Source organism: Furipterus horrens, unplaced genomic scaffold (assembly GCF_987537825.1).
Source record: "Furipterus horrens unplaced genomic scaffold, mFurHor1.1.pri manual_scaffold_5, whole genome shotgun sequence".
NCBI lineage: Eukaryota > Metazoa > Chordata > Mammalia > Chiroptera > Furipteridae > Furipterus > Furipterus horrens.
Window position 1 is genome coordinate 1,881,651 of NW_028327175.1, and position 22,957 is coordinate 1,904,607.

Below are 22,957 nucleotides of genomic sequence, written 5' to 3' on the forward strand. Positions count from 1 at the left end.
AATGGGGGCAGCCAGGCTCAAGAAACGGGGGAGTCGAGGACACGGCTCTCCCCCAGAGCCTCCAGAATGCACACCGCCAGTGAACATCAGTTTGGATTTCTGGCTTCCAAAACTGCAAGATAAAAAGTCCGTGTTGTTTTAGGCCACCACGTCTGTCACAGCAGCAGCAGAAAACTGATACACCGTGTCAAAGAAGCACTCGTTTCTAAGCGTAAGAACCTGGAAAGAATCGAAATGTCTGTTGATATAGGAATAGAAAACAAACGATCTACGTTTACAGGAAGCGACGTCACGCGGCAGTAAACACCTGCTTTGGAAGTTTGTTCACCAAATGGAGACAAGCCATCTAGCAGATGCAGAGTTCAAACACTGGTTACACAGACGCTTACTGAACTTAGGAGAACGGGGAAACTAGTTCATACATCTGTATCCAATTCCAATTAAAAATATTACATTCTCATGTAACATGTCTGTGAGCGACCCCGCTCCTGGGGCCCGGGACCCGTCCGTGGGGCCAGGAGCAGCCACGTGGTGCCGGCCACACGGCACTGTCGGGGGTCGCAGGACGTGGAGGGCGGGACCTGGTCGGGGAGGCCGGGGAGTGAAACTGCTCCATCGTCGGCAGTGACTGCTCTCCCTGTGCTTACCAGCCACCTCTCATCTTGTGTCCCTTTTATCGTCAGAAAGACAAAGACCCCTTGTCAGAAATACCCACGCTGGACACTTGCGTTCCTCAGATGAGTGAGGTCCAACGAAAAAAGATACAATCTGGAAGTTGCTGCTCTGGGTCAGGCCCCGCCTGCCCGGCACCTGCTTCCTGTCTATGCGGGGAAAACAGACGCACGGCTCCAAGAGCCCAGACACCCCGGGGGTCCCTGCTCAAGGCCCTCCCTCTCCACCTGTAGCCTAACCAGCCCCTGGGTCAGCCACTGACCATGAACAAATACGTTTGGGAGAAGAAAGGGGAAATGTGTCATCATAAAAAGGGGGGGAGGGGACGATCAGCCTTCAGTGTCAAAGGTTACCCTGCAGGACGGCGACTCAGTGACCAGCCTGGTCCCCGCCGCCCGAGGAGCATGGAGTCAGGTGCCACATCTCTCCTACAGGACAGGGGCACTGAGGACTATGCTTGATGGTTCCACACATGACTGGTGACTGGGGCACGGCCGCCCGATGGGACAGGCGGCTCCAGATTCTCCTGATAACAGAAACAGAGCCCAGTGCTCCTTCCGCTGCCCCGGGCTGTGTACGGTCCCTTCAGGGAGCCATGCAGGGTGACTGAGTTTATTTCATGAATGTTAAGACCTCCACGCTGGTACGAGTCATGTGTAACTCCTTCCAAATCCTGAGCAGGTCTGTGGGCTGGGGATACACTCCCCCAGACCCGGGTAGGAAGCAAGGCATGGTTCTTGCTGAATTCCGGCTGGTTCTTTTGTGCACCGGACCAGCTCCTGGTCCCCAGAGATGGAAGAAAGCACCCAAGTGCGTGACCTTTAACAGACCTAAGGATAAACGCCAGTGGGAAGTGACTTCAGTTCTGTTCCCGAATTCCATTACGCAACTACAGGAAGTGTGGTTATCAATGCAGTCAGCGGCATCAGAGATAAGAGCCAGCAGGAAAAGGCTTTTATGTGAAGCCGCTGAGAGCCCCCGTCAGGGGAACGGGCTGGCCGTGTCCTTGGTCCTGCGGCTCCTCCCCAGCCCTCTCGGAATGAAAGCACGGCCCGGGCAGGGGCGGACTGCACCACAGCTCCCGCCAGTGCAGCCTGTGCCGCTCAGTGAGGCTGTGATGGGGGGGGGGGGGGGGCGGGGGTTTGCCCTGAAAGAAAGAAAGAGAGAGAGAGGAGGGAGGGAGGGAGTTAAAACCCGAACTGGTGAGACAGACCTTACTTAGCTGGAGAAGCCAGTGAGCGGCACTAGGCACTTACTGTCCCATTAAGCAGTCATGACCTCGCGTCATTTCCGTGCAGCGTTTCTGCTTTAGAGAACATCTGGGTTTCCCCGGCACCCAGGCACCTGCCACCACCGGGCCTGAGGACACGGGAGAGAGATGGTCTGGGCTCAAGTCCCGGCTCCTGGGACTCCGGGCGAGTGGGCTGGGGTCCCCCCCGCAGAGCAGGCCGGCTCCCACAGACCGCGCGGGGCTGCTGCGAGGAGCGGACGCGGCGGTGGGTGGCCTCGCCCGCCGCAGCCAGCGCTCCGTGGTGGCGACCTCTCCCTCCTTGGGCTGCGCACGAGGCCGGTTAGTATATTTTCAGCATTAAAAGGCACTGTGGTAAAACATACGGAACATAAACTTAGCGTCTCCATCATTCTTAAGTGCAACGTGAAGTCCACCTGCAAGCTCAGCAGATCTGACGTGTGCGTGGACGTCGGGAAGCTGACGGGACAGTGTCTGTGGCCCAAACGGTGACCGGGTTTGCCTTTCAGAAGGCAGGCGGGGGTTTCCGTCTGCTGTCTCTCGGAAACTGTTGTGCTCAGGATGACATTTAAATGACTGTGCTTCCTCTGAGTGCCACCGGCCGATGAGTGAAGGCTCCCTGGCAAGGGGAACACCCGCGATGAGCATTTTCTGCAAGCAGCTCGTGAACGAGGCTCTGAGCCTGTTGGTTTATCAGCTTCCTGATTGGGTCCTTGGCGTTTCTTCACCCGTAACATGTGCCGGGCGCAGCCCGAGGGGGGAGAGGCTGCCACCACGGAGCGCCGGCTGCGGCGGGCACGGCCGCCCACCGCCGCGTCCGCTCCTCGCAGCAGCCCCGCGCGGTCTGTGGGAGCCGGCCTGCTCTGCGGGGGGGACCCCAGCCCACTCGCCCGGAGTGGCGATTTCACCCAAGAACACGGGAGGTGGCCGCTTTCTGCTTGTGGCCAGGGCTTGCCAAGCAGCTTAAAGCGGACGGGAGGCACACAGCGAAGGGACTCGTGGATAAACTGTCCTGCCCAGTGCTGCGGCCACAGGCCCCCTGGGTCCCCAGCCTCGCTTCCTCCTCACAGTAAATCTGTAACTGTGTCGGCCCTGGGCTAAACACTGGAAAATGGGGAGAAAAGCAGCCGGCTGACTAGAGGGAGGAGAGGCAGAGAATTACACTCGGTGCGAGCGAGGCCCAGGCTGAGGGGGGCAGGGGGACTCGGGGGACTGGCCGTTGGGCAGCGGCGAGGCCTGAACCCTGTCCCAAAGGAGGCGTGGGGTTCAGCCAGACTGGGAGGGTGGGTGGCCAGGCCAGGGGTCGGGGAGCTGCTCGCACTGTGAGTTGGCGAGGTGCCCAGTACGGGGTGCGGGGGAGAACTCTGACGTGCCACACAAGGACTTTCGCACACTTAGCTTTCCTACATTCTCTGAACCTCAGTTTGCCGTCTTCAGCACAGAATCATAAAGCCTTCCCTGCAGGGGAGGAGTTAGGGGTTTTCCCAGAGTCTCGGGGCCGGGTTAGGGGGGGCCAGTCCGGGGAGCCCCCGCCCCGCGCTCTGTCCCCGGCCTGGCAGCTGGGGTGCTCTGGTTCTCTAAAGCCCAGGGCACTGAAGAACGAAAAGCGTTCTGTGGTTTGTGTTACTCCTTATACTTAACAGATCATTGCTTTTCACACACACACAAAACACAATGAAATAAAACCGTGCTATTCAAGTGGATGACAGACTAAAACTCTATTAATTCACGGTCCATTACAGGCCGTGCGTCTGGCCATGCAGCAGAGACGCACGCTGGATAATGGATGCTCTCTCCCCTCAGTGCCATCCGCGCTGCCGACCGCGAGGCCTCGTTTAGAGAGAGCCTTTGAGGCCGTGGTGACCCGGGGGGGGGGGGGGGGGGGCAGCCGGCCGTGCTCGGCCCTGCTGATACCGACTGGAGAGAGCAAAGGAGCATCAGAGTCATCCAGGGCGACTTAAGACACGGAACTGGACACCAGCCTCTGGATTCTGAGTCCACAGGGCTCGAGTGCGGTTCAGCCAACCTAATGCACCGTAATGTTCACCGGATGATGCTCCTGTAGGGAAGGCCAGGGTTGAAAACTACCGTAAGGAGAGCAGGGCAGACTGAGAGACTCCCTTGTTTCATCAGCTCATTCGCGGGTCCTTGCTAAGACAGGGAACGGGAAGAAAAGAGAGGCGGGAATGGCAGCGAAGGCAGGCTGGGGCGCAGAACCGCAGGGCCGGCCATGGGGCGGAGTGAGGTCCCCGCCCCAGGGTGCGGTGGCAGGGAGTCCAGTGGAACCATGAGCCCCTGGTTCAAGTTCTCCAGGGCTACTGGGTGGCGTCCTGACCAGGCAGTTACGACCTCCCCAGGGAGGATGGAGACGTGACATGACCCTCAACTTGCTGGAGACGCGGGCACTGGGCAGAGGGGCACCATGGCGCCGGCACGGTCACTGCAGAGGGGCAGGGTCTCAAGCCACGACCAGGGCCAACCTGCTGCTGACGTGCAGCGAGTGCACCTGACCGCGGGCATCCTCCCCGCAGGGCCACCTCGGCCCGGCTCTTACACCCTGGCAGGGGGCAGTGTGAGGGGGGCTCCATGCTGGGACTCTACTCCCACCGCCCCCTCTTCACGGGGCCGGCCACGTCTGCATCATCACAGAGCTTCCCAAGGGGTCTCCCTGCTTCTGCCTCCTCTGCCCCTCGTAGCCATCACGGGACCCTGTCACCACCAGAGGCGGACCCCGCTCTGCCTGCGCAAACCCTGCAGGCCACGACAGACAGAAAACCGGCTCGGGGCCCCCCGAGGCTGGGCACGTGCCTACCACTGAGGCCCTACCTCTGGAACTGCTGCCGCTGCCACATCTGCTACTTAGAGACGAAGAGCGCACCGCCAACGGCGGAGAGCTGTGCGCCTTGGCCACCCAACGCTTGCGATAAGCAATGCAACCCGAGGAGGCCTGGCATACACCTGAGGACCCCAAGGCTAAGACGGGCTGGAGAGGGGCCCTGGGGTATTAGGAGTGGAGGAGCTCAGAGGGGACCCCAGGCTCCAAGCACTGTCCCCCTCCTGCCAATACGCTGACTCCGTTTCCCCCGATGCTCGCCGAGAAGCCCAACAACTCAGCAGCTACGAAGGCCTGTGAGCCATTTCCTGGCGTGACTGAGCATTTAAACCACCTTGAACTTAGACATCATTGCCAGATAGGCTGGTGGGCCCAGAGCGATGGAATGCCACGCATCTCTGTGCTCCGAGGCGCCCCCTGTCTCAGGCTAACGGCCCCCAACGCAGAGGCCGGGGCTCGTGGCAGACCCAGCTGGGTCCCTCCAGTGCCCGTCCAGAGCCTCGCACAGAATCGCAGCTCTGCCTGGAGGTCCACGCCACCAGGTCTCAGACCCACCCGAGCTCACTGCCCAGGGAACCCTCTGTCGCTTCTACCTGTGACCACATGGAGCTCATCGTGGCTGCCTCTAACCGTGACCAGCTGGACGTGAATGTCTGACGTGACATCAGTCCCCGTGGTTCTGCCAAGCGTGTTCTTACGGCAACTGAAGACTGTGTGTCTGCAGGAGGCGGGAGCTGGAGGGACAGGGACACCCTTGGGTGTGAGTTCTTTTCCTTCTCTCCCTTCCTGTCACCACGGAACACCGTGGAGATGGAGCAGCGCAGGGTATAAACAGCGAGGACAGCGACTCTCATCTTTCCCAACAGAAATGAGTGCAAAGAGCAGATCTGCAGAGACGCCCTTTGCATCGGCATGGCCAGTGCCCCAAGAATGAGTCCCTGTCCGTCAGCCGTGAGGGGTTTCTGCAGGACGTGGCCTGACCGGTCCCCGTGTGCAGCTCGGCGCCCCGCCCGGTCTGTGAGGAGGTGCAGCAGGTACGGGCCTCCCTGACCCTTCCCTCGCCCACTGACCAGTGAGGCCCACGCACTGCCCCCTTCCTCCCCACCAGCACTCGTTCCGAGGACCTTTGCCTGTCACGCCCTCCCCACTGCCGGCCACAGCGCGGGGCCCAGCACGGGCCAGGCGTCCACTGTGGAGCCCCAGCACCTGGCCCGGCCGTGTCAGAAGCGCTGAGAAAGCCACGCCGCCACAGGAAGAAGAGGAGGAGGAGGACGAGGAGGAGGAGAGACCCACAAGGGAAGGAAGCTGCATTAAAAGCCCCACGCGGGGCCCAGCAGGTCCTTGCACTTTGGATGAGGCTGGCCGCAGCGGGCCGGTTTCCGGCAGCCGCAGGGACAGTGCCGGGCAGTGGCACGGAGGGGGCACCCCACCTGCCACCTGCCAGGACCTCAGACGTCTCACTCACAGGCACTGCCCCACGCTCAACTGTCACTGAGAGGACTGAGAGTGTCACTGAGACAGGAGCGTCTCCTCAGCGAGGCCACCGGCACGACTTGCGGGTTTAACGGACTCAGACCGGCCCCGGTGCCGTGGCCAAGGGACACGCGGGGCAGCCGACACGCTCTCTGCCCGTGGCTCTCCGGACAGATGCGCCGGCCCGGCCGCGGGGGGAGAAGCCGCTGTAACAGCCCCGCAGCCGAGCCACAAGCAGCCCTGGTTTATTTTTAAAAGATAAACACGGCTGATGTGCCCTAATCATAACATTTTTAAGGGAATAAGACGCAACATTTTCAGTCTATAAATAAATAAAAGCCTGCTGCGCTCAGTGTGCCGGCCCAATGGCGCTGGAAGGAGGCAGGCGCGGCTGCCCGCGGGCTTCCTGGGGTCGGACGGGGCGCCCAGGGCTCAGGAGCGACGTAAGGGGATGGGGCTGAGGCTGTAAGGGCCACACATGACCTTCACATGCCTGACCCGACAGACGAAAGCAGTGTCTAGTGTTTCATCAGGAGAGGAGCAGCAGGAGCAGCAAGACAGCGAGAAGCTGGCGCGAGAGGGGGCGCGACGCAGGAGGAGCCACTGCGGACCGCGGCCTCGGGACGTCCCGCGCCCCACTCCCCCGGCGTGGCCGCTGCCTGCAGTCCCACCCGGCACACCGCCCACGGGCCACGGCGCATGGCCGGGCCACAGCCCGCTGCTTCCCGGCCATGCGCAGCAGTGCCGCCTGCAAGGAAAAAGCTCCACGTGGCACAGGCGGACGCCTTCGTGTGATAAACACGGATCAGGATTACAAACATGTTACAGAAACACAGACAAGGCATGGCGTGAAGGGCATGATAGTTTATTTTTAAAAACTGTACCACGCTGATCCCAGCGACCAGCATACACATCAGGATGGCTTATCTCTTGGGCGTGAACATCGCAGCACTTTGAGCCTGGAATGCTTCCGCGGGACCAAGAACGTTAGCGCAGTGAGGGTCTTAGTGAAATCGACACTCATGATTCCGGTGTCCTACCCCACAGCATTAATTGAAACCGCCTATGAATCAGTGGCATTACAATGTTGTCACTGGGAAGGACAAAGTTCTCTTCTAAGTAGGCAGCATGAGTTTGTCCTTCCTTGTACTTTTAATCTTCAGTTTCTGTAACTTAAGCTGTGCCCACCCTGGCCAGCGCACAACCCTGTCAGACACCTCAGGAAACATCCACGCTACCATAGCACAAGTTGAGTGATCTTACTAAAAAAACAAAAACAAAAAACCACCATAAAAATAAAGAGGCAAATAAAACCAATTTTCAAATCATTTGAAAAGCATAATGCTCATCTGTCCAAACTTAAATTAAATGCTAGGCTTATAATCTCCAAACTTCTGCCATAAAATTAATACTTTCACACGCATGGGTTTTGTTCTTCAGAGTTACTTTTCACAGAACGCTCGGTTTGGTTCCTGTCCCACCCACTTATCTGCAACGGAGACAGAGCCTCGTGACCTTGGGTCTGGCTCTGAGTTTCCCGAGGAATACAATTTTGATCAAAATTATGGGACTCTGGTCTGAAAAGTTCAACCCATATGAGATTACTTTCAAGAGTAAATGTGCTATTGAGCAACTATTTTAATAATCACCCTTTTCTTGAATTGATGTGACTCACCAATGTTCCAAACGGACCTCGTTACTGCCATGTTAGCATTTCAATACCCAGGGGTTCTCAGGCAGCTTACTTCGTAACACCTGTAGCTGCTTGAACCTTTCAGTGACAATTCTTACATCTGTGAATGCAAGAATCACATGACTTAGCTCAGCCACTAGGGAAAACATTGAGATTTTGGCACTTCAAGCCAGAATCTCTTTGTGCTTTTTAAATGAAGCTGCTTTTGAGTCTTTTTGGTATTTATCAGCCATTTCAATTTCCCTTATAATAATAAAAGGATATATTTAAGGTAACTTTTAATGTTAAATGTCTCGGGGGCTTATCAGCCTTGAAAACAAACAATTGCTTCTTTCTTTCAGCATCTGGACTAGTAGAGATTAGTTCTGGTCCCTCCTTAGATCAACACTACCTGTTGTCGCAAGTAACACTGAATTTTACAGATGTCCCTGAAAAGTGTTTGATTAAGTAAACGATAAATCACAGTGGAGTCTCAATTGGTTAACAGTGTAGATTGGTTTTTGTAAAAAATCACACTGAATAGTAAAAGAAAATCTTCAAGCTAAGAACAGAAGAAAAGGAAGAAAACCCTCCTCAGAAGTAAAACCGAGTGTGTCCTCCCTGATCCCGGGCTGTGCCCCTGGCTGGCATGGCTCAGGGTCTCTGGCTGAAGGGCCTGGCCCTGGAGACCGCCCACCACGCTTCCAGGATGCTGGAGGGAAGAGGCTACGTGACTGCAGCACCTCGGGGAGCAGAGTGGCACCCCTTCCTCCTCGGATGGACTTCAAACCCCAAGATGAGCATCGAGCCCCCTCTGCCGTACCTGCCGGCCGGCGGGATCGGGGAGGACCCTGCACCGGCGCCCGCATGGAGTCCCCGCAGGCTGCGCCCCTAGGCACTGGCTGGCCTTTCGCCCTTCCAATCGGAAAAGCTGTGGTCACCTAAAAGGGGGGGAGGGGAGGAGAAACGAAAACCGGAGAACGAAGAGTCTAAAGGCACACAGTCGCATAGCTGCTCTAGGTGGAGTTTGTAAACAGAGAACAGGCTGAATTTAGGGAATCCCGAGCGATGAGGAACAAGGCGCCCAGAGCCGGCTCTGGCCCAGCCAGCTCCGCCCAGCTTCGCGGAGGTCCCTTGTGGGCGCTGAGGTCTACCAAGTAGGCTCTAAAATACCCTCCTTCCAAAAGCAGTAAGGCAAATAGTATACTCATTATTCCACGAGTTACAATGGTAGTGTAGGCGTACATAGTATAACTTAGTTACAATGCGTGGTACTGTGTCTACTATAGAACCGCATTAGCTGTCTCTGCCCTACGGAATTACACATTCAGCCCCGTCTCAGGGAACACAAAACCAGCCTTGTACCACCACGGGGGGTTGGCAACAGCTCTCTGATAGCAGTTTTTATTCGGCTGCAGAAATTATTCTTGAACTGGAAAAGTCCACAATCCAATGTCCGGGCCTTAAACACTATCATATTTGTGAAGAGCTTCTTCCAACTTCTGCGTCACTTTTTGGAAAAATATTATTTGTTGTTGTAAGAAATGCTGCATCTGTGACTTAAAGTCTCTTACTCGGATTCGGTGGAAATGGTGAATCTCGGCCAGGGTGGCGAAGGAGATGGTGTTGCAGCGGTCCTGGATGCCGTCGGCCTTCTGGACTTCCATCTTGCCCTCCTCCACGTGCCGCCGGCTCTCCTTCACTTTGGTCAGCGCTCCTGCGGGGAGAAACACGGCTTAGGAAGCAAGTGCGCGTGGCCCGGCGGCCCGGCCGCACGGTGAACACAAGCGCGGGCCCTAGAGGCCCTTGCCTGGACTGCTCGAGTCCTCTGGAATTTAAAGGATGCCCGGAACTGCTTATTTAAAAAGAAAGGGATCTGGTCAAGTTTCTGAAAACCCTCCACTGCTGGTTAAAAGCAGCACTTGCGCCCGTCCAAGTACCGACCCTCTCTCTTCCATGTGGGAATACTATGAATGACAGACAGTGAGCTGCAGCGAAGTGTCCCCAAAGAAACAAAGCGAGAGACTGCACTTGGCAATTCTCAAGCTGGAAATCATCTGTCCACGCTTCTACCAGCCACGTGTTTAAAAGTTCAAATATCCCCAGAGGCAGAGAGCGCCACACTTCAATCAGGCGCAGCCTCCGCGAAGGGAGAGCTGGGGAAGGAGGGAGACCCCGGGGCAGAGGTGACCGCCCCACCTGCCACCTGCCGCCAGGATCCCTTCTCTCTCCTGCAGCCGGGCACCACGTCCGGCAGGGCCTGCGTGTCACCCTCCCCCGTGTCCTCCTCCGGGCGTCCTCCCCGCTGCGCCCACGTCCCCAAACCCACAGGAACACCCAGGAGCTGCAGACGTCGCCCGGAAGTTCAAGCACAGAGGTTTCCCACGGAGTCGGCGCACACGAAGGTTTTCAGAGCCTCTCTCTGTACGGGGCTCACGTTGGGGGTCTCCAGCCCCCACCTCACCCCTAACAGCATCTCGGGGACCAGGGCTCCCGAGCTGGACAGACAGAATGCCTGGCAGGTTCATTCTCATCCTGACTGTGGCTGCCTGGGCTCACGGGGGGGCACGGCGCCCCCTCAGAAGCTGCGTCCTACACCCTCCCCACCCCCCACCCCCCTCCCCGTGTCTCCCAGCGCCCGACTGTAGAGGGATCATGTCATTGTAACAGACACAAAACAGCCAAAACTGAAGAACTGATACATGACACGGTTCACTAATATTATAATCTTAAAGGGCCCAACCTCCCAGAAACTCACTTTATAGGGCAAGTATGACCCAGGAGGTCAGCACCGTTTTCAAAAGCATCGCCTTACGTACAGAGCGCGCCCGAGGGGATTTCCGCACCGGCCTGGTTCTCCTGCGGGGGGCGCGGCCCACGGGCACGGGCGGGGCCCACGACAGTGAGCGAGCACCCCGGCACCGCGGCCCTCCGCACCCCACCGAGCTCTGTGCCTGCCCCCTGATCTGCAGAGAAACCCCCTTCCTGGGAACCTCGGGCCCCGCGGGGAAAACCCTCTCCGCCGCCCCCGGGGTACAGAGCACCCGGCTGCAGAGGCGCCCTCCCTCCGCTGACTGGGACCCGGGGTGGGCCGGCCCAGCGGGGCTGGGTCCCGCAGCACGCGCACTCTGCCCTCCTCCCGTCCAGCAAACCTCTGGTTCCAGCACATCCTGACCCTCCAAGACCAATCAGACAAAAGGCCCCGTCACCCAGCAGAGGGGATCAAAGTCCACATTTTCTGTTAAAAAAAAAAGCAAACCATGAAGGTGCCAACAACGTGAACTTGATTTTTGGTCTTCTCAGGCTTTGCCCCAGAAAACCGGGGCCCGGGTGTGGCTGCGGCGCCGGAGGGAGCAGCGCCCCAGCCTGGACGGGGCTGTTTTTCTGCATTCATGGGCACAGCGGCCCGAGGCAAGAAAACTCAGACGTGTCCGCCTGCTTCCTGTCACCCTCTCTCACTGGCGGTCACACCCTCTGCGTCCGCCCTGGGCCTCCACCCAGCCTCTCTGCTCCAAGGGAAACATCTCAGCCATGAAGCCCAACAGCCATCCAGCCAGCAGGCGGGACAGCCACAGGTGAGCAGCACCTGCGCGTCCCATCTCACTCCCCCACCCCCGCCCCCAGCTCACACCCACCTGGAAGCCGGGGCCCACCTCACAGCCACACACGGCCTAACGCCGCTCCGCTCAGCGACGGGCCACGGGCACGATGGCGGTGCCGCACGACTGTGACGGGCTGGCAAGTTCCTGCCCCTACTGACATCACAGCGGCCGCAACATCCGGGGGCGCCGCGCTCCTCCGGCGTCTGTGCGGGCGGCCACAGACCTGCTCTGCCGGGCGCGTGTCAGACAGTCCCTGGAATGCAACAACGGTGACAAACGACCGTGGTGCTGGCAGGGGTCTTGACTCTGCTACACTTTTTATTGTTATTTCTGAGGGTACTTGTCCTGCTTAGAAAAAACTTCGCTGTGGAACAGCTTCAGGCTACCTGACAGCGGCCTCGTCCACCGTGCCCACCGCGTCGCTGTCCCTTGTGCGGGATTCAGTCTCGTGCTGCTCTGCACGGGAACATGCCGTGCAGGGCTGGGGCGCAGGAGCCCCCGGCTGCCCCTCACGGCCCAGGCGTGCGGTGGGCCAGACCGGACGGGTCCCTGCGAGCGCACCCTGTGAAGTCTGCACAACAAAACCTCCACATGACGCGTTTCTCAGAACGAATCCCCATTACCGAGTGACACATGACTGTTTGGAAATAGGGTCTTTGCACGTGTCATCGGTTTAGGTGAGGTCATCCTGGATGGGGGGGGCCTACATACAGTGTGACCAGCGTCCTTAAAGGAGGAAGCAAAGACCAAGTGACAGACACACGGGAAGGACGCCCGGGGAAGATGCAGGCAGACTGGAGCCCACAGGCCGCGAACAGCAGGGGCTGCCAGCGCCCACCGGGACCTGGGAGGGCCGTGGAGCCACCCCTGTCCCCAGCGTGGGGGCCCTTCCAACACCGTCATTTCAGACTTCCAGGCTGCAGCCCTAGGAAATCAATACAACAGCTGATAATGCTTAAAATTACCTGCTATACCAAATGGTTGTACCTTGTTAGATTCAAGGGAACTGAGGCAGAGAGAAGCCCACGGCCCGAGGTCCCTCAGTGGGCTGGCGGGGTCCGGCCCCACGCAGAGGCCGGCTCACGTTCACAGGGGCGAGGCCGGCACACCCGCTCCTGCGGGGAACCAGACGCCCGCACACACCGCCCCGGACGCCGCCTCCCGACCTGCTGACGGCCGGCGCGCGGGTCAGACGGGAGAACCCTGGCCGCGGTGGCAGTGAAGCAAGTGGGGCTCACAGAACCCCGACAAATGGACAGTTAAAGAGGAGGAGCCCCTCCTCGCTCACGTGCCGCCAGCAGACGGACACCTGGGCGGGGTCGGCCCCCAGGGCGCAGCCCGCAGACCCGCTTCTGCTCAGGCCATCCGCTGGTGGCCCCATGGCCCCTGGTCTGCAGGCCCCTTCCTGCCACCACCCCGTCCTGCGGGCGCGCGGCCCCTCAGGTTAGGGTGTCACCAGGGCCTGTCCCTCTCCCAGTCTGGTTGTCTGTGACGCTCCCTCCGTCACTTCCTGCTGCAGCTATAAGCGACACCGGGGGTGGGGGGTGGGGGGCAGCGCCCAGCGCTGAGTGGTGGCCAGCCCCCGGCCGCGGCCCCTGCGCACAGGCTCCCCTGTCCTGCCTGCCAGCCTGGCTTCTGCCTTTCTGGGACAGCGATGGGGACAGCGGCTCCCTGCGAGGGAGCCTCTCTGTCCTACTTCGCACACGGCGCGTGCCCAGGACCGCACGTGTCCCTCGCTGCCTTGAGCTGCTGCAGACGGCCCACACCCGGCCTGGAGGGTTTCCCACCGGTGCAGCGCCCGCCCATCTCCGCGCCTCCACGTCCCGCGGGGCCGCCTCCCGGAGGGGAGCCAGGGCTGCCACCCAGCCCCCCACACCGCAGGGCTCGCCACCGCGGCCCCGCCCTGTCCCTGCGGCTCCGCCCCACGTGCGCACCCGCCACGGCCTGCATGCGCCCACCCTGCTGCGGGCCGCACCCGTGGGCGCAGGTGGGCGCGGCCGCAGCCACGGCGCTGCGGCCCGTGGAGCCACAGGAGGCGCGCGTCTCCGGTTCCTCGGCTTTGGATCCCGCGCAGGGACTCCGGCTCACTCACCGGAGAGAAGACGTGCACGCGCTCAAGTTCAAACGCCCAGAACAGCAGCGTGAGGTCACGAGGTGCGTGACGCCAGTTCCCCCGACACATCAGCAAAGCGTTTTCAAACCTCCTCTCCGCCACCCGGGGGACGGGGCAGGTCGTTCCGTAGACACACAGGTCTGAGGTGCGTGAACTGCTCATACGTTAATGAGCACACGTCCAAATCCTGTTTTTATTTCCGACGCGCTTTCAAACTGTGATCCATGTTCATCTAAACAGAAATGCATGCGGACAGCGTTCTAGGAACCACGGCGGGCGTCTGCTTCGGAATCGGCCGGAAAGGGCTCCCCGAACGCCTCCTCCAACAGCTCCATGAGCGCCCCAAGCTGAGCCTGCACAGAACCCAGGCTGCACGCTGGGCGGGCGTGGACGTGGGCCCCCCAGGGGCCAGCAACAGGGGCTGCCTTCTCGGTGACTGTCGTCGAAGGGGGCGGGGCTCTGAGTGGGCGCTGTCCCGGAGTCGGAGCTGAGGTGGCCTGTGTGCTGCGGGGGCGGGGCGATGGGGTAGGGGCAGCGGCCTGTCACCTGGGGGATGGGCCTCCAGGCCGGACGCCCAGCCCCACCTGTTCCCCTCACAGCCTTGCTGCTGGTCCCTCCTGGTGACCCCTCTTCCTCTCAAAGGCCACCTCTGACCCCTTAGGAAAACCTGTCAATCTACCTTTAAAATACAGGCAGGAGGGACCCCTCCCGACCCTCTCCGCTATTCCCCCTCCAGCCCGAGCCTACAGGTCTCCCGGCTCCTGGGCCCCGCTCCTGCCCTGGGCGCAGCAGCGGCGGGACATCTGGGTGAGTGAAGGTCCCTGTAAAGCTCCCTGGGGCTCAGCCCTGCTCTGGCTCCCATCCCGCGCCCCTGTGACCTCAAGTCCTGACAGTGACAGGCATCCCTACCAGTCGGACCTTCCGTGACCACCCCGCCCCCGCCTGGGCCCTCCCAGGTCCCGTCACCTGGCCTCCCCACTGCTCAGTGTGCCCGGGCATGCCCACCCCAGTGCCCCCCTAGACCCATATCCGGGCACAGCGCCCCCAGCCCAGGCATCTGCCTGGCTGAGCCCTCCCCTCCCCTAGGCCTCTGCTTCTCAGCGAGGCCACATGGACCACCCTTTGTAACCCCTCATTCTGCCCCCTACGCCCCCCACCCTCTCCCATGTCTGTTCCTCCCGCAACACACACCACACTGACCCTCGGCTTTGGCTGTGACCGATCCCTGTCTGTCCCTCAGGGCCTCTCCGCCCTGCAGCACGCACATTCCCCCAGGGCGGTGGCCTGTTTTGGCCACTGATGCAACCCCAGTGTCTTTACTGGTGCCTGATCTACGCTGGGCGCTAAAATACACGCTGAGTAAAATCAAATTTCTCTTCAGAGGCTCTTACGAATAAATGTAATAAGCCACTTAGCTCCCCTCCCTAACCACTGCGTGCTGAATAACACATAACACGTCTCCATCAGAAGGAGACGGGAGATCACAGCGGGAGACAAGGTCAAGGACGGAGCAGGAAGAACACCGGAGGGAACCCGCCACACCGAGGCGGAGCTGAGATGCACCTACAAGACCAGCAGTGCCAGATGGAGTCTGCTTCTGGGGCGGGAGCCGGCACTCGGACGCAAGGGGGCAGGCACACCTGGTGGGGGCAAAGCCCGGCACGATTCCGCCGCCTGCGGCCCCACTGCTCACACCTGTCCTGAGTCAGAGGCAGCGGGTGCGGCTGATGCCAGGGACCCCGTCGGGCCCAGGGGCTCTGCTTGCTTGCGTGGGCAGCCCGCAGAGAGCACCGGGCCCTGGACACGCGTCTGCTGGTCTGAACTGAGAGCCACCGGACCACACACACCCGGGCGACCACGAGCCCCATGTCTGTCAGTGACGATGGACCAGAAGGTCAGGGAGGTGCCCGACGGCACAGAGACTGGCAAGAGGGCGCAGCTACAAGAGACCCCTCCACGTAACTCTTCCGTGTGGCCAGCACACCGGTGACCCCAGCAGCACAGACACGGGCCCCCGCCTCCGTGTCTGCCGGTGTGCGGCGCAGGGCGGCTGTGTGGGGTCCCACGCTCACCTGCTGCACGGGCTCCTCGGGCCTTTATTTCCATACCTCTGCCTACGACCCCGGGGGGGAAAGGCCACCTGCTGAGAGGACAAGGCCAGCGGCCCTGCCTCTGCAAGGGGGGCAGCTTCCCCATACCAGGGCCTCCTCCGTCCCCAAGGCGCGCACTTGCCGAGCCGCTGCTGAGCACCTCCGAGACCCGAGAGGCAGTTTCCCCTCCGCAGCCAGGAAACAGAGGCCGGAGCTCCGCACACACCCACGCCTGGTCCCCGGGTGCCCTGCTGGCCCACACTGACGTCACGCCGCACGTCCCCTTCACAGGCAGGACTGACGCAGCGCCCTGAGCAGCCTCGGGGGGCACTCAGCACCCTGGCACGCGGCCTCTCTGTCCCAAGTCAAAGACCTCAGTGAGGAGCAGGGTCTTGCCCGTCCCCCCGTGGACACAGACCCAGTCTGTGCTCTGTCCATGCGGTGCCACACGGTGCCAGCTCCCGGGTGCTGCCTCCCTACACCGAGCTGGGCATCGCTGTGCCGTTTATGTGGCGACCAGACCTCATGACGTCATGGAGCTTCCTGCTGAGAGGCAAGGTAGCTCCGCGCTGGCCCCGAACATTGGTTTGAGAGCCCTCTGGGACAGGGCCGCAGGCTCTCACCCCGCGGAAGGAGGGGGATGGCGGGTCAGGGCGGCGTTCCGTCTGCAAAGACACTGACAACCTTCTCCTCCCAGCACGTCTCGGTTGTGTGGAAGTCCCGAGACCTCGGCAGGACCCTGTGCACGGGGCATCTGTGAGTGCTGGCAGGCCTCTGCCCGAGGGCTCTCAGGGGCCATCAGCCTGAAGACTGGGACTGCTGGTGTGATTCCCAGAGTCTGAAAGCCAGTTAGTGACAGCCGGGACGTGAGCAGTGGCCCCAAGCTTTGGGACCAAGCCTGGCTGGGACCTGTCACACCGATGCTTTAACCAAGGAACTCAGTCTCCACTGCAGAAGCCCCAAAGGCAACCTCATCTGCACCAGGAAAGTGCAGACAGGCCAACGGGGAAGCCACGGGGAAGTCTCCCCAACTTCCAGCTGGGGTGGAACGCGGAGTCAGGCGGAAAAGGTGCGTGACCTCAACTTCTGGCCCCGAGCTTCTCAGGGCAGCAGGACCCTTTCTCTGGGTCTCGGCACCGCCCTCTCGGGCTACTTCAAGCCCCAGGAGGAGGGGGCGCAACAGGGAAGGGCCCGCTGTGGCCCAGACCCAAGGGCCGGGTGCTGCCGGCGCTCCAGCGATCTTTAATTAATGCGGGAGGGACGCGAGCCCCGCGGTCCCCGTGATGAGCGGCCCGGAGGTGAAATTCTACCTGCAGCCGGAAGCCGCAGCTGGGTGTAGGCCTGAGGCCCGGGCGGTCACCTGCAAACAGAGGCTCCGTTGGAGCGGCACCAGCGGAATGGCCCTGAATATTTCATTTAAGAGGACGGAGCACAGGACGGCCTGTCCACTCACTTGTCTGGCTCTGAGTCCCTGCTTCACACCACGGACCGCGCTGACCAACAAAGCACCTCGACAGGAGGGCTCATCTTTCCTCCGGAGTAAGAAACGTCCCTGCGAGTGGCTCCCCCCGCCACCTGGTCCACATTCACAAACAGAGAGAAAGCCACAGGTCTGACACACACGGGTATAACCCTCCTCCTGCAATTTTCCCCCAGAGACGAGCCGAAAGCTGTTGACCCACGACTCCCCCATGCAGACTACGCTTCCTGACGCGCTAGCATACCTCTGCGAACAGAGCAGTATAGGCTGAGCAGCTGATAAACATGTCCTCTGCTGTGCCCCACACTCGCCCAGGTCAGCATCATGAAGGCGGGCTGTGGGCGGGGTCAGGAGAGAGGAAAATGGAGACCACAGGGGACCGACTGTGACAGGCGGGGCACACTGCCCGGCAGGCGCCCGGGAGCAGAAAAGTGAAGGGACTCCTCTGAGCACAGAGCAAAACAGGAATAAAATTCAAACAGACTCTGAATTTCCACCCACTGCCCTGCGGTCTAGAGCAAGCTGCGTACTTCCTCCACGCGGCTCCATTAACCGAAATAGATCTGTTTATGTAAGGCTCCATTAGCTGATGAAAAAAACCCCAATTCCAGGATTCTCCTTTAGCTGAAGGAGCCATATGGCTCTCTTCAAGTTCACAGAGAGCACTTAACAATCAAACCATTATAAGTTTAAGCAACGGTTTCAGTACTGCGCGGAGTCCGAAAACGCCAGCCCACCCCAGTAAGACTACTGGGGTTTTCCGCCTCGTGCCCAAGTCCATCCAGAGACCAGGTCTTTCCGAACGGACCCTGATGTCGGGCTGCAGAGCACTTGGCCGGCCGGCCGGCCGCACAGCAGAAGCGTCGCTCCCTGGCCCGGCGCCGGGAGGCTGAGCAGGGCCCACTTCCCGGGAGAGGGCAGCGTGCCAGGAGGTGACCACGTGAAAGGAAAGAGCAGCAGGACTGACCGGTCCAGTCTGGCCCGCCACGGCACCGCCTGGCCGAGGCTCCGGCGTGGGGAGGTGCGGCCCAGGGTGGGGGCCCCCAGTACAAAGCGCTGACGTGCTCTTAGCGTGACGAGGAGCTGAACTCTTTCGTTTTATTTCATGTTCGTTAACTTCAAACGGCCAGAGCGTGCTCAGGGACCCCGCACACAGAAGGGCCCCCTGGATGGCCAGGGAGCGCAGATGCTCACGCTCCCTCCTTCCCCCGGGAACTGCGGGGTGGGGTGGGGGTGGGGAGACCTAGCTCACATGCCTCCTCACCTGCTTTAGTTACTAAACAGCCCCTCCAAATCTCCCTCCCTCTCACCCTAAGTATTCAGAACACGCACGACGCCCAGGTAGTGAAACTGCCTTTCTCTCGCTGTAAACAGTGAGAACTTCAGAGTGGAATTATTCTGAATTTTTAAATATCTCCCTAAGTTGCAACATAAACTTCGGACCAAATGTTTACGACACAAGACCGTTCACGCTGCGTAAAGATTTCTGTCTTTGCTGTCCTCCTCGGACGGGATCGGGCCTTGGACCTGGAGGGAAAGCACCTGTAAACACACTTCCAGGTGCGCAGACGCCAGAGGTTCCTTCCAACAGCAGCCGTGTGACGGGGGGGCGGGGGGTGAGCAGCTCTCTACAACCGCAGGTTCGAACACCCAGAACACGTCCAACAGGCTTGCGCCCGGCTTATGATACCCGGCTCATCTGTGTTCCTCAAGAACCCTGGCGCGGGCCTCCTTCCGTCACACGCGCTGCACACACGGCTTCAGGTGGCAGCACCTCTTGGGGACGTCGCCTGGGGACACCGGCTCCCTGTTCACCGCACACCAAGGCCACAGCACCCACAGATGGTGTTGAACACCTTCTGGTGTGCCCCCCGAGATGCCGAAAGGCTGCGTAGTGCCCCGGAATCTGTTCGGAAGGCATGAGATGGTGCTGGCTTTAACCAAGGAGTTTTCCCAAGTCCCAGACCACAGGGGACAAGTTTAGTTTTAGGATTAAAAAAACAAACAGACCCCACGGTTTAACAGGTTGCAAAGACTGCTGCTGTACACGCAGAGGAGACCTTAGAACAAACACTGTGCTTTTTCCAATCCACACAGGGCACCGCCCCAGTGTGTGGCCCGGGGGGCCAGGGAAGGGACAGTGCCACCTGGGCCGCAGGTGTCCCACTTGGCTCCACCCTGCCGGCCGGCCATTCAGCAACAAGCCGCATTAGTTCACAGGAGCCTGTAAAAAGGCCGCAGGAGGTGCGGCAGGGGCGTGGATGCATGTACCGCAAGGGGATTAAAATGTAAGGCCCTGCACTCAAGGCTTAGCGTCAGTGCCACCGGTACCAGCCCAAGTCAAGGATTTGGAGCAATTCATGCAAAAAAAAAAAAAAAAAAAAAAAAAAAAATAGGGCAAGGGAATGTAGAAATAGGGTCACTCCAGGCGACAGAGACAGGGTTGCTGGCGAAGCCGATTCAACCTCAGGCCGCCTTGACCCAATGTCAGTTGCCAAGAAAGTGACTCCTGGCTACTAGGAGGAGCCTGCAGATGTGGCAGGGCAGTGCCTGCCAGCAGGGGGGTGGGGGGTGGGGGGGGCCGCCCTCCACGCTGAGTCAGGGGGAGTCACCCGCTGGAAGTGGAAGGAAGCCAGGGCTGACAGGGTGACGAGGTGGGGCTGCTTTTGTGTGGCTCCAGGGAACAGAAAGAGGCTCAGGAGAGGCGAATTCAGTTCCATGCAAGTAACAGGAGGTCAGGGCTGCTCACCACTGGGCTGGCCCGCCCTGAAAACCAGTGAGTGGCCCTCGTTCCCGGAGGCCAGGCCGGGTCCGGGTCCGGGAGGTTTCCAGCGGCAGGAAGTGAGGCTGGAGGACTCCCTCTTCTCCCCGCCCACCCGCAGGGAGCAGAGGACCTGCACAGGCAAGACCACCTCCCTCACCACCCCCTCCCCCCACTCCAGACTGTCCCTCCAAATGCAGATCAACGAGGACTCTCAGGAGAGGCCCCAGAGCTCTCATTCATTCAGTAAAGTGATCACACGCACCTTCCAGGGCTCTAACAAGGTCAGGGTCACCAGCAGTGACCAGGAAACAAGCTGCGGCCCTGGGCAGTTTCTGGTGCCTCACTGGGACACCGGAAACAAAGCCTCAACACAACATTCAGAGTCTATACGTTCTGGGTGCCTTCCCACATCATTTCCCTAGACAGCAGGCTGAATGTCAGTCTTAACAGGCTCCAAAACCAAAAGGACCAAGCGTCAGCAGATTCTCTCAAAACTCCCTGGAACTCTGCAAAGCCTGCAGGCGAGAAGCCTGTGCGGGACGGGCTCCGGCTGCCCCAGTTCGCACCTGGGAGGGCCGGGCCGGATCGCCGCCCACGCAGGGCGGAGGGGTGTGCAGAGCGGGGCAGACTCACCTGGGGTGGCAGGTGGCCATTCTCCCCTTCTCCCCGTTGCTTCCCGAAACCCACGGCTGAGTGACCCTGCCCTGCTCACAGCAGATGCCTGACATGGTTTGGGTCCCCTCCTAATTGTACCCTAGACGCAGATGACAGGTCCCGGAAGGGCACAACCCAACATTCAACCTCCAAAAGGCTGTCCCAGAAGGCACTAGGCTAAGAACAGCATTTCTGCCAAAGCCCGCCCTCCCCCCGCCCCTCCCCCCAAAAAACAGCGCCCAGCGCCCCCTGCCGAGGCCGGCTTTACCTTTCTGCACGTGGATGATGTCGGGGAAGTTGGCGAGGTGGCCCTGGTACAGCGCCAGCAGGTCCATGACGGGGTCCAGGTCCTGCCTGGGCTGCTCCGCGAAGAGCTCGCCGATGGCGTCGTAGGCGTCCCCGGTGAAGGCGATGGCCTGGTTCAGGCCGGCCGAGAAGGCCTGCTGGTCCAGCTCGAAGGCCTGGCTGAGGCCGCGCAGGGACTGGCCCACCTTCTGGTACTCCTTCTTGAAGCCCGTCACCTGCTTGCGCGCAAACTCCGTGGCCGTGTGGTTGAGCTGCAGCGCGCTGTCGTCCATCTTCTTGGTGAAGCTCTTGAAGCCGTCGATGCGGCTCTCCACCTCCTGCAGGTCCAGCGCGGCGGCGGGCGGCGTGCTCAGCGTCAGGAAGAAGCTGGCGCCCACCATCTCGTCCCTCTCGGCCTTCCTCTTGCCCTGCTTCCAGGCCTTCTCGTCGGTGCCGCTGGGGCAGGTCAGGAAGTGCTGGAAGACGTCGCACTGCGCCAGCACCGGGTGGCTGGTCATGTGGTTCATCCACCAGATGAGGCCCTTCCTGCGCTTGGAGATGAAGTCCTCCTCAAAGCGGCCGGTGGCCTGCTTCTCGGGCAGGTGCGGCACGGAGATGACTGGGAACTTCTCGGCCAGGCGCGCGTACAGCCAGTCGAAGTGCTTGTAGCGCCGGTGCACCGGCACCTGCGTGTGCGTGGGGACCAGCTTGTAGGAGATGTAGCTTTTCATGCCCTTGAACTTGGTCTGCTTGGTGGGGTCGTCGATGGTGCACTGGAAGGGGTAGGGGTTCTCCTGCCACTCGGGGCCGTAGGGCCCCAGCACCACGCACAGCTTGTCCCCGTCCTTGACGAAGCCCGTCGCCTCGCCCAGCACGAAGGCCTCCCCGCCCGACTTGACGAAGGTGGAGAAGCGGTTCAGGTTGCGGCTCACGGTGGCCGAGCTCTTGGCCCCCGACGGCGGGTGCTGCGCGGGCGCGGGGCCGCCGCGGGAGCCCAGCGACAGCTCGGAGCGCGTGGACAGGCGGTAGCGGCCGGCGCCCCCCGCCGACGACGAGCCGTCCAGGTCCGGGTACGCGCCGCTGCCCAGCGCGCCGGGCTCGTCGGCCACCGTGGAGCTGTCGTCCCACTCATCGTCCCAGTCGTCGTCGCTGCCCTGGCTGGCCTGGTAGCCGCCGCCGCCGTAGAGCTGCTGGGGCGACGGCTGCAGGGCGCCCCCGGCGTACGGGGGCCCGACGCTCGGAGGCCGGAAGGTGGCCGGCGGCTGGAAGGAGCCGGGGGGCTGGAAGGCGCTCAGCGGCGCGGCGGGCAGGGGCTCGAGGCCGCCGGGCGGCACGTTGGCGTAGCGGGCCGGGGCGCCGGGGCCGCCGTCCGCCGCGGGGCCGGGCTCCGGCGCGCGGATCACCTGCACGTAGGAGGCCGGGAAGAGCCCGCGATCGCCGCGGCTGTTGACGCCCTCGAGCCAGCCCTCGATGTCCTGCTCGCTGCACAGGCTCAGCACCTCGTGCTCCCGCAGCGAGATCTCGCCCGGGTTCTCCGACCTGAAGTCGTACAGCGCCCGGGCGCGCAGCGCCATGGTCCCGGCCTGAGCCGCCGGCCGCCGAGGGCCCGCGCAGGGAGCCCGAGGCCGCGCGCTGCGCCCCGCCCGCCGGTCGCGCCCTCCTCCCGCTCCGCGCGCCGCCGTCTGCGGGCCGGGCCGGGCAGAGCCGAGCCGGGGGGCGGGGCCCGCGGCCGCCCACGTCCGCAGCCGCGCGGATCGACCGCCGAGCGCCGCGCGCCAGGCGAGAGCAAGCGACACCCGAGCCACCGCCCGCCGCCGCCGCCCGCGCCGCCGCTGCCCCCTCGTGGCCGGCGGGCCGCGCCGCCTTCGGGCCCGGGAGTGAGGGCGGGTGCCCCGGGGAGGAGGGCAGCGCCGCGTCTGCGCCGCATCCCCGATGAACGCCCCCACTCCGAGCGCTCGGGGACCGACGGGGGGCCGTCACGAGCCGCGGCGATGGCGCCGTGAAGACGCCGGGCGCCTGGTCGGGGCACCGACGACCAGCGCCCCGCCACGCTCCCCCCCGCTGCGCCCG

At 61.4% G+C, this 22,957-nt stretch overlaps 1 protein-coding gene across 2 annotated transcripts; it reads right to left on the reverse strand.

Moving 5' to 3' along the window:
• Positions 1–8,183: 8,183 nt before the first annotated feature.
• SNX18 (sorting nexin 18) lies at positions 8,184–22,516 on the reverse strand. 2 transcript variants are annotated; one of them, XM_090276114.1, is made up of 2 exons: positions 20,871–22,516; positions 8,184–9,616 (listed from the first exon to the last, which is right to left on the reverse strand). In XM_090276114.1, exons 1-2 carry the CDS (start codon positions 22,459–22,461, stop codon positions 9,363–9,365), a joined length of 1,845 nt encoding a protein of 614 aa, XP_090132240.1. In that variant the 5' UTR covers positions 22,462–22,516; the 3' UTR covers positions 8,184–9,362. The 2 variants fall into 2 exon arrangements, with proteins under 2 accessions (XP_090132240.1, XP_090132241.1); XM_090276115.1 differs by lacking the exon at positions 8,184–9,616 and adding an exon at positions 18,812–19,090.
• Positions 22,517–22,957: the final 441 nt, after the last annotated feature.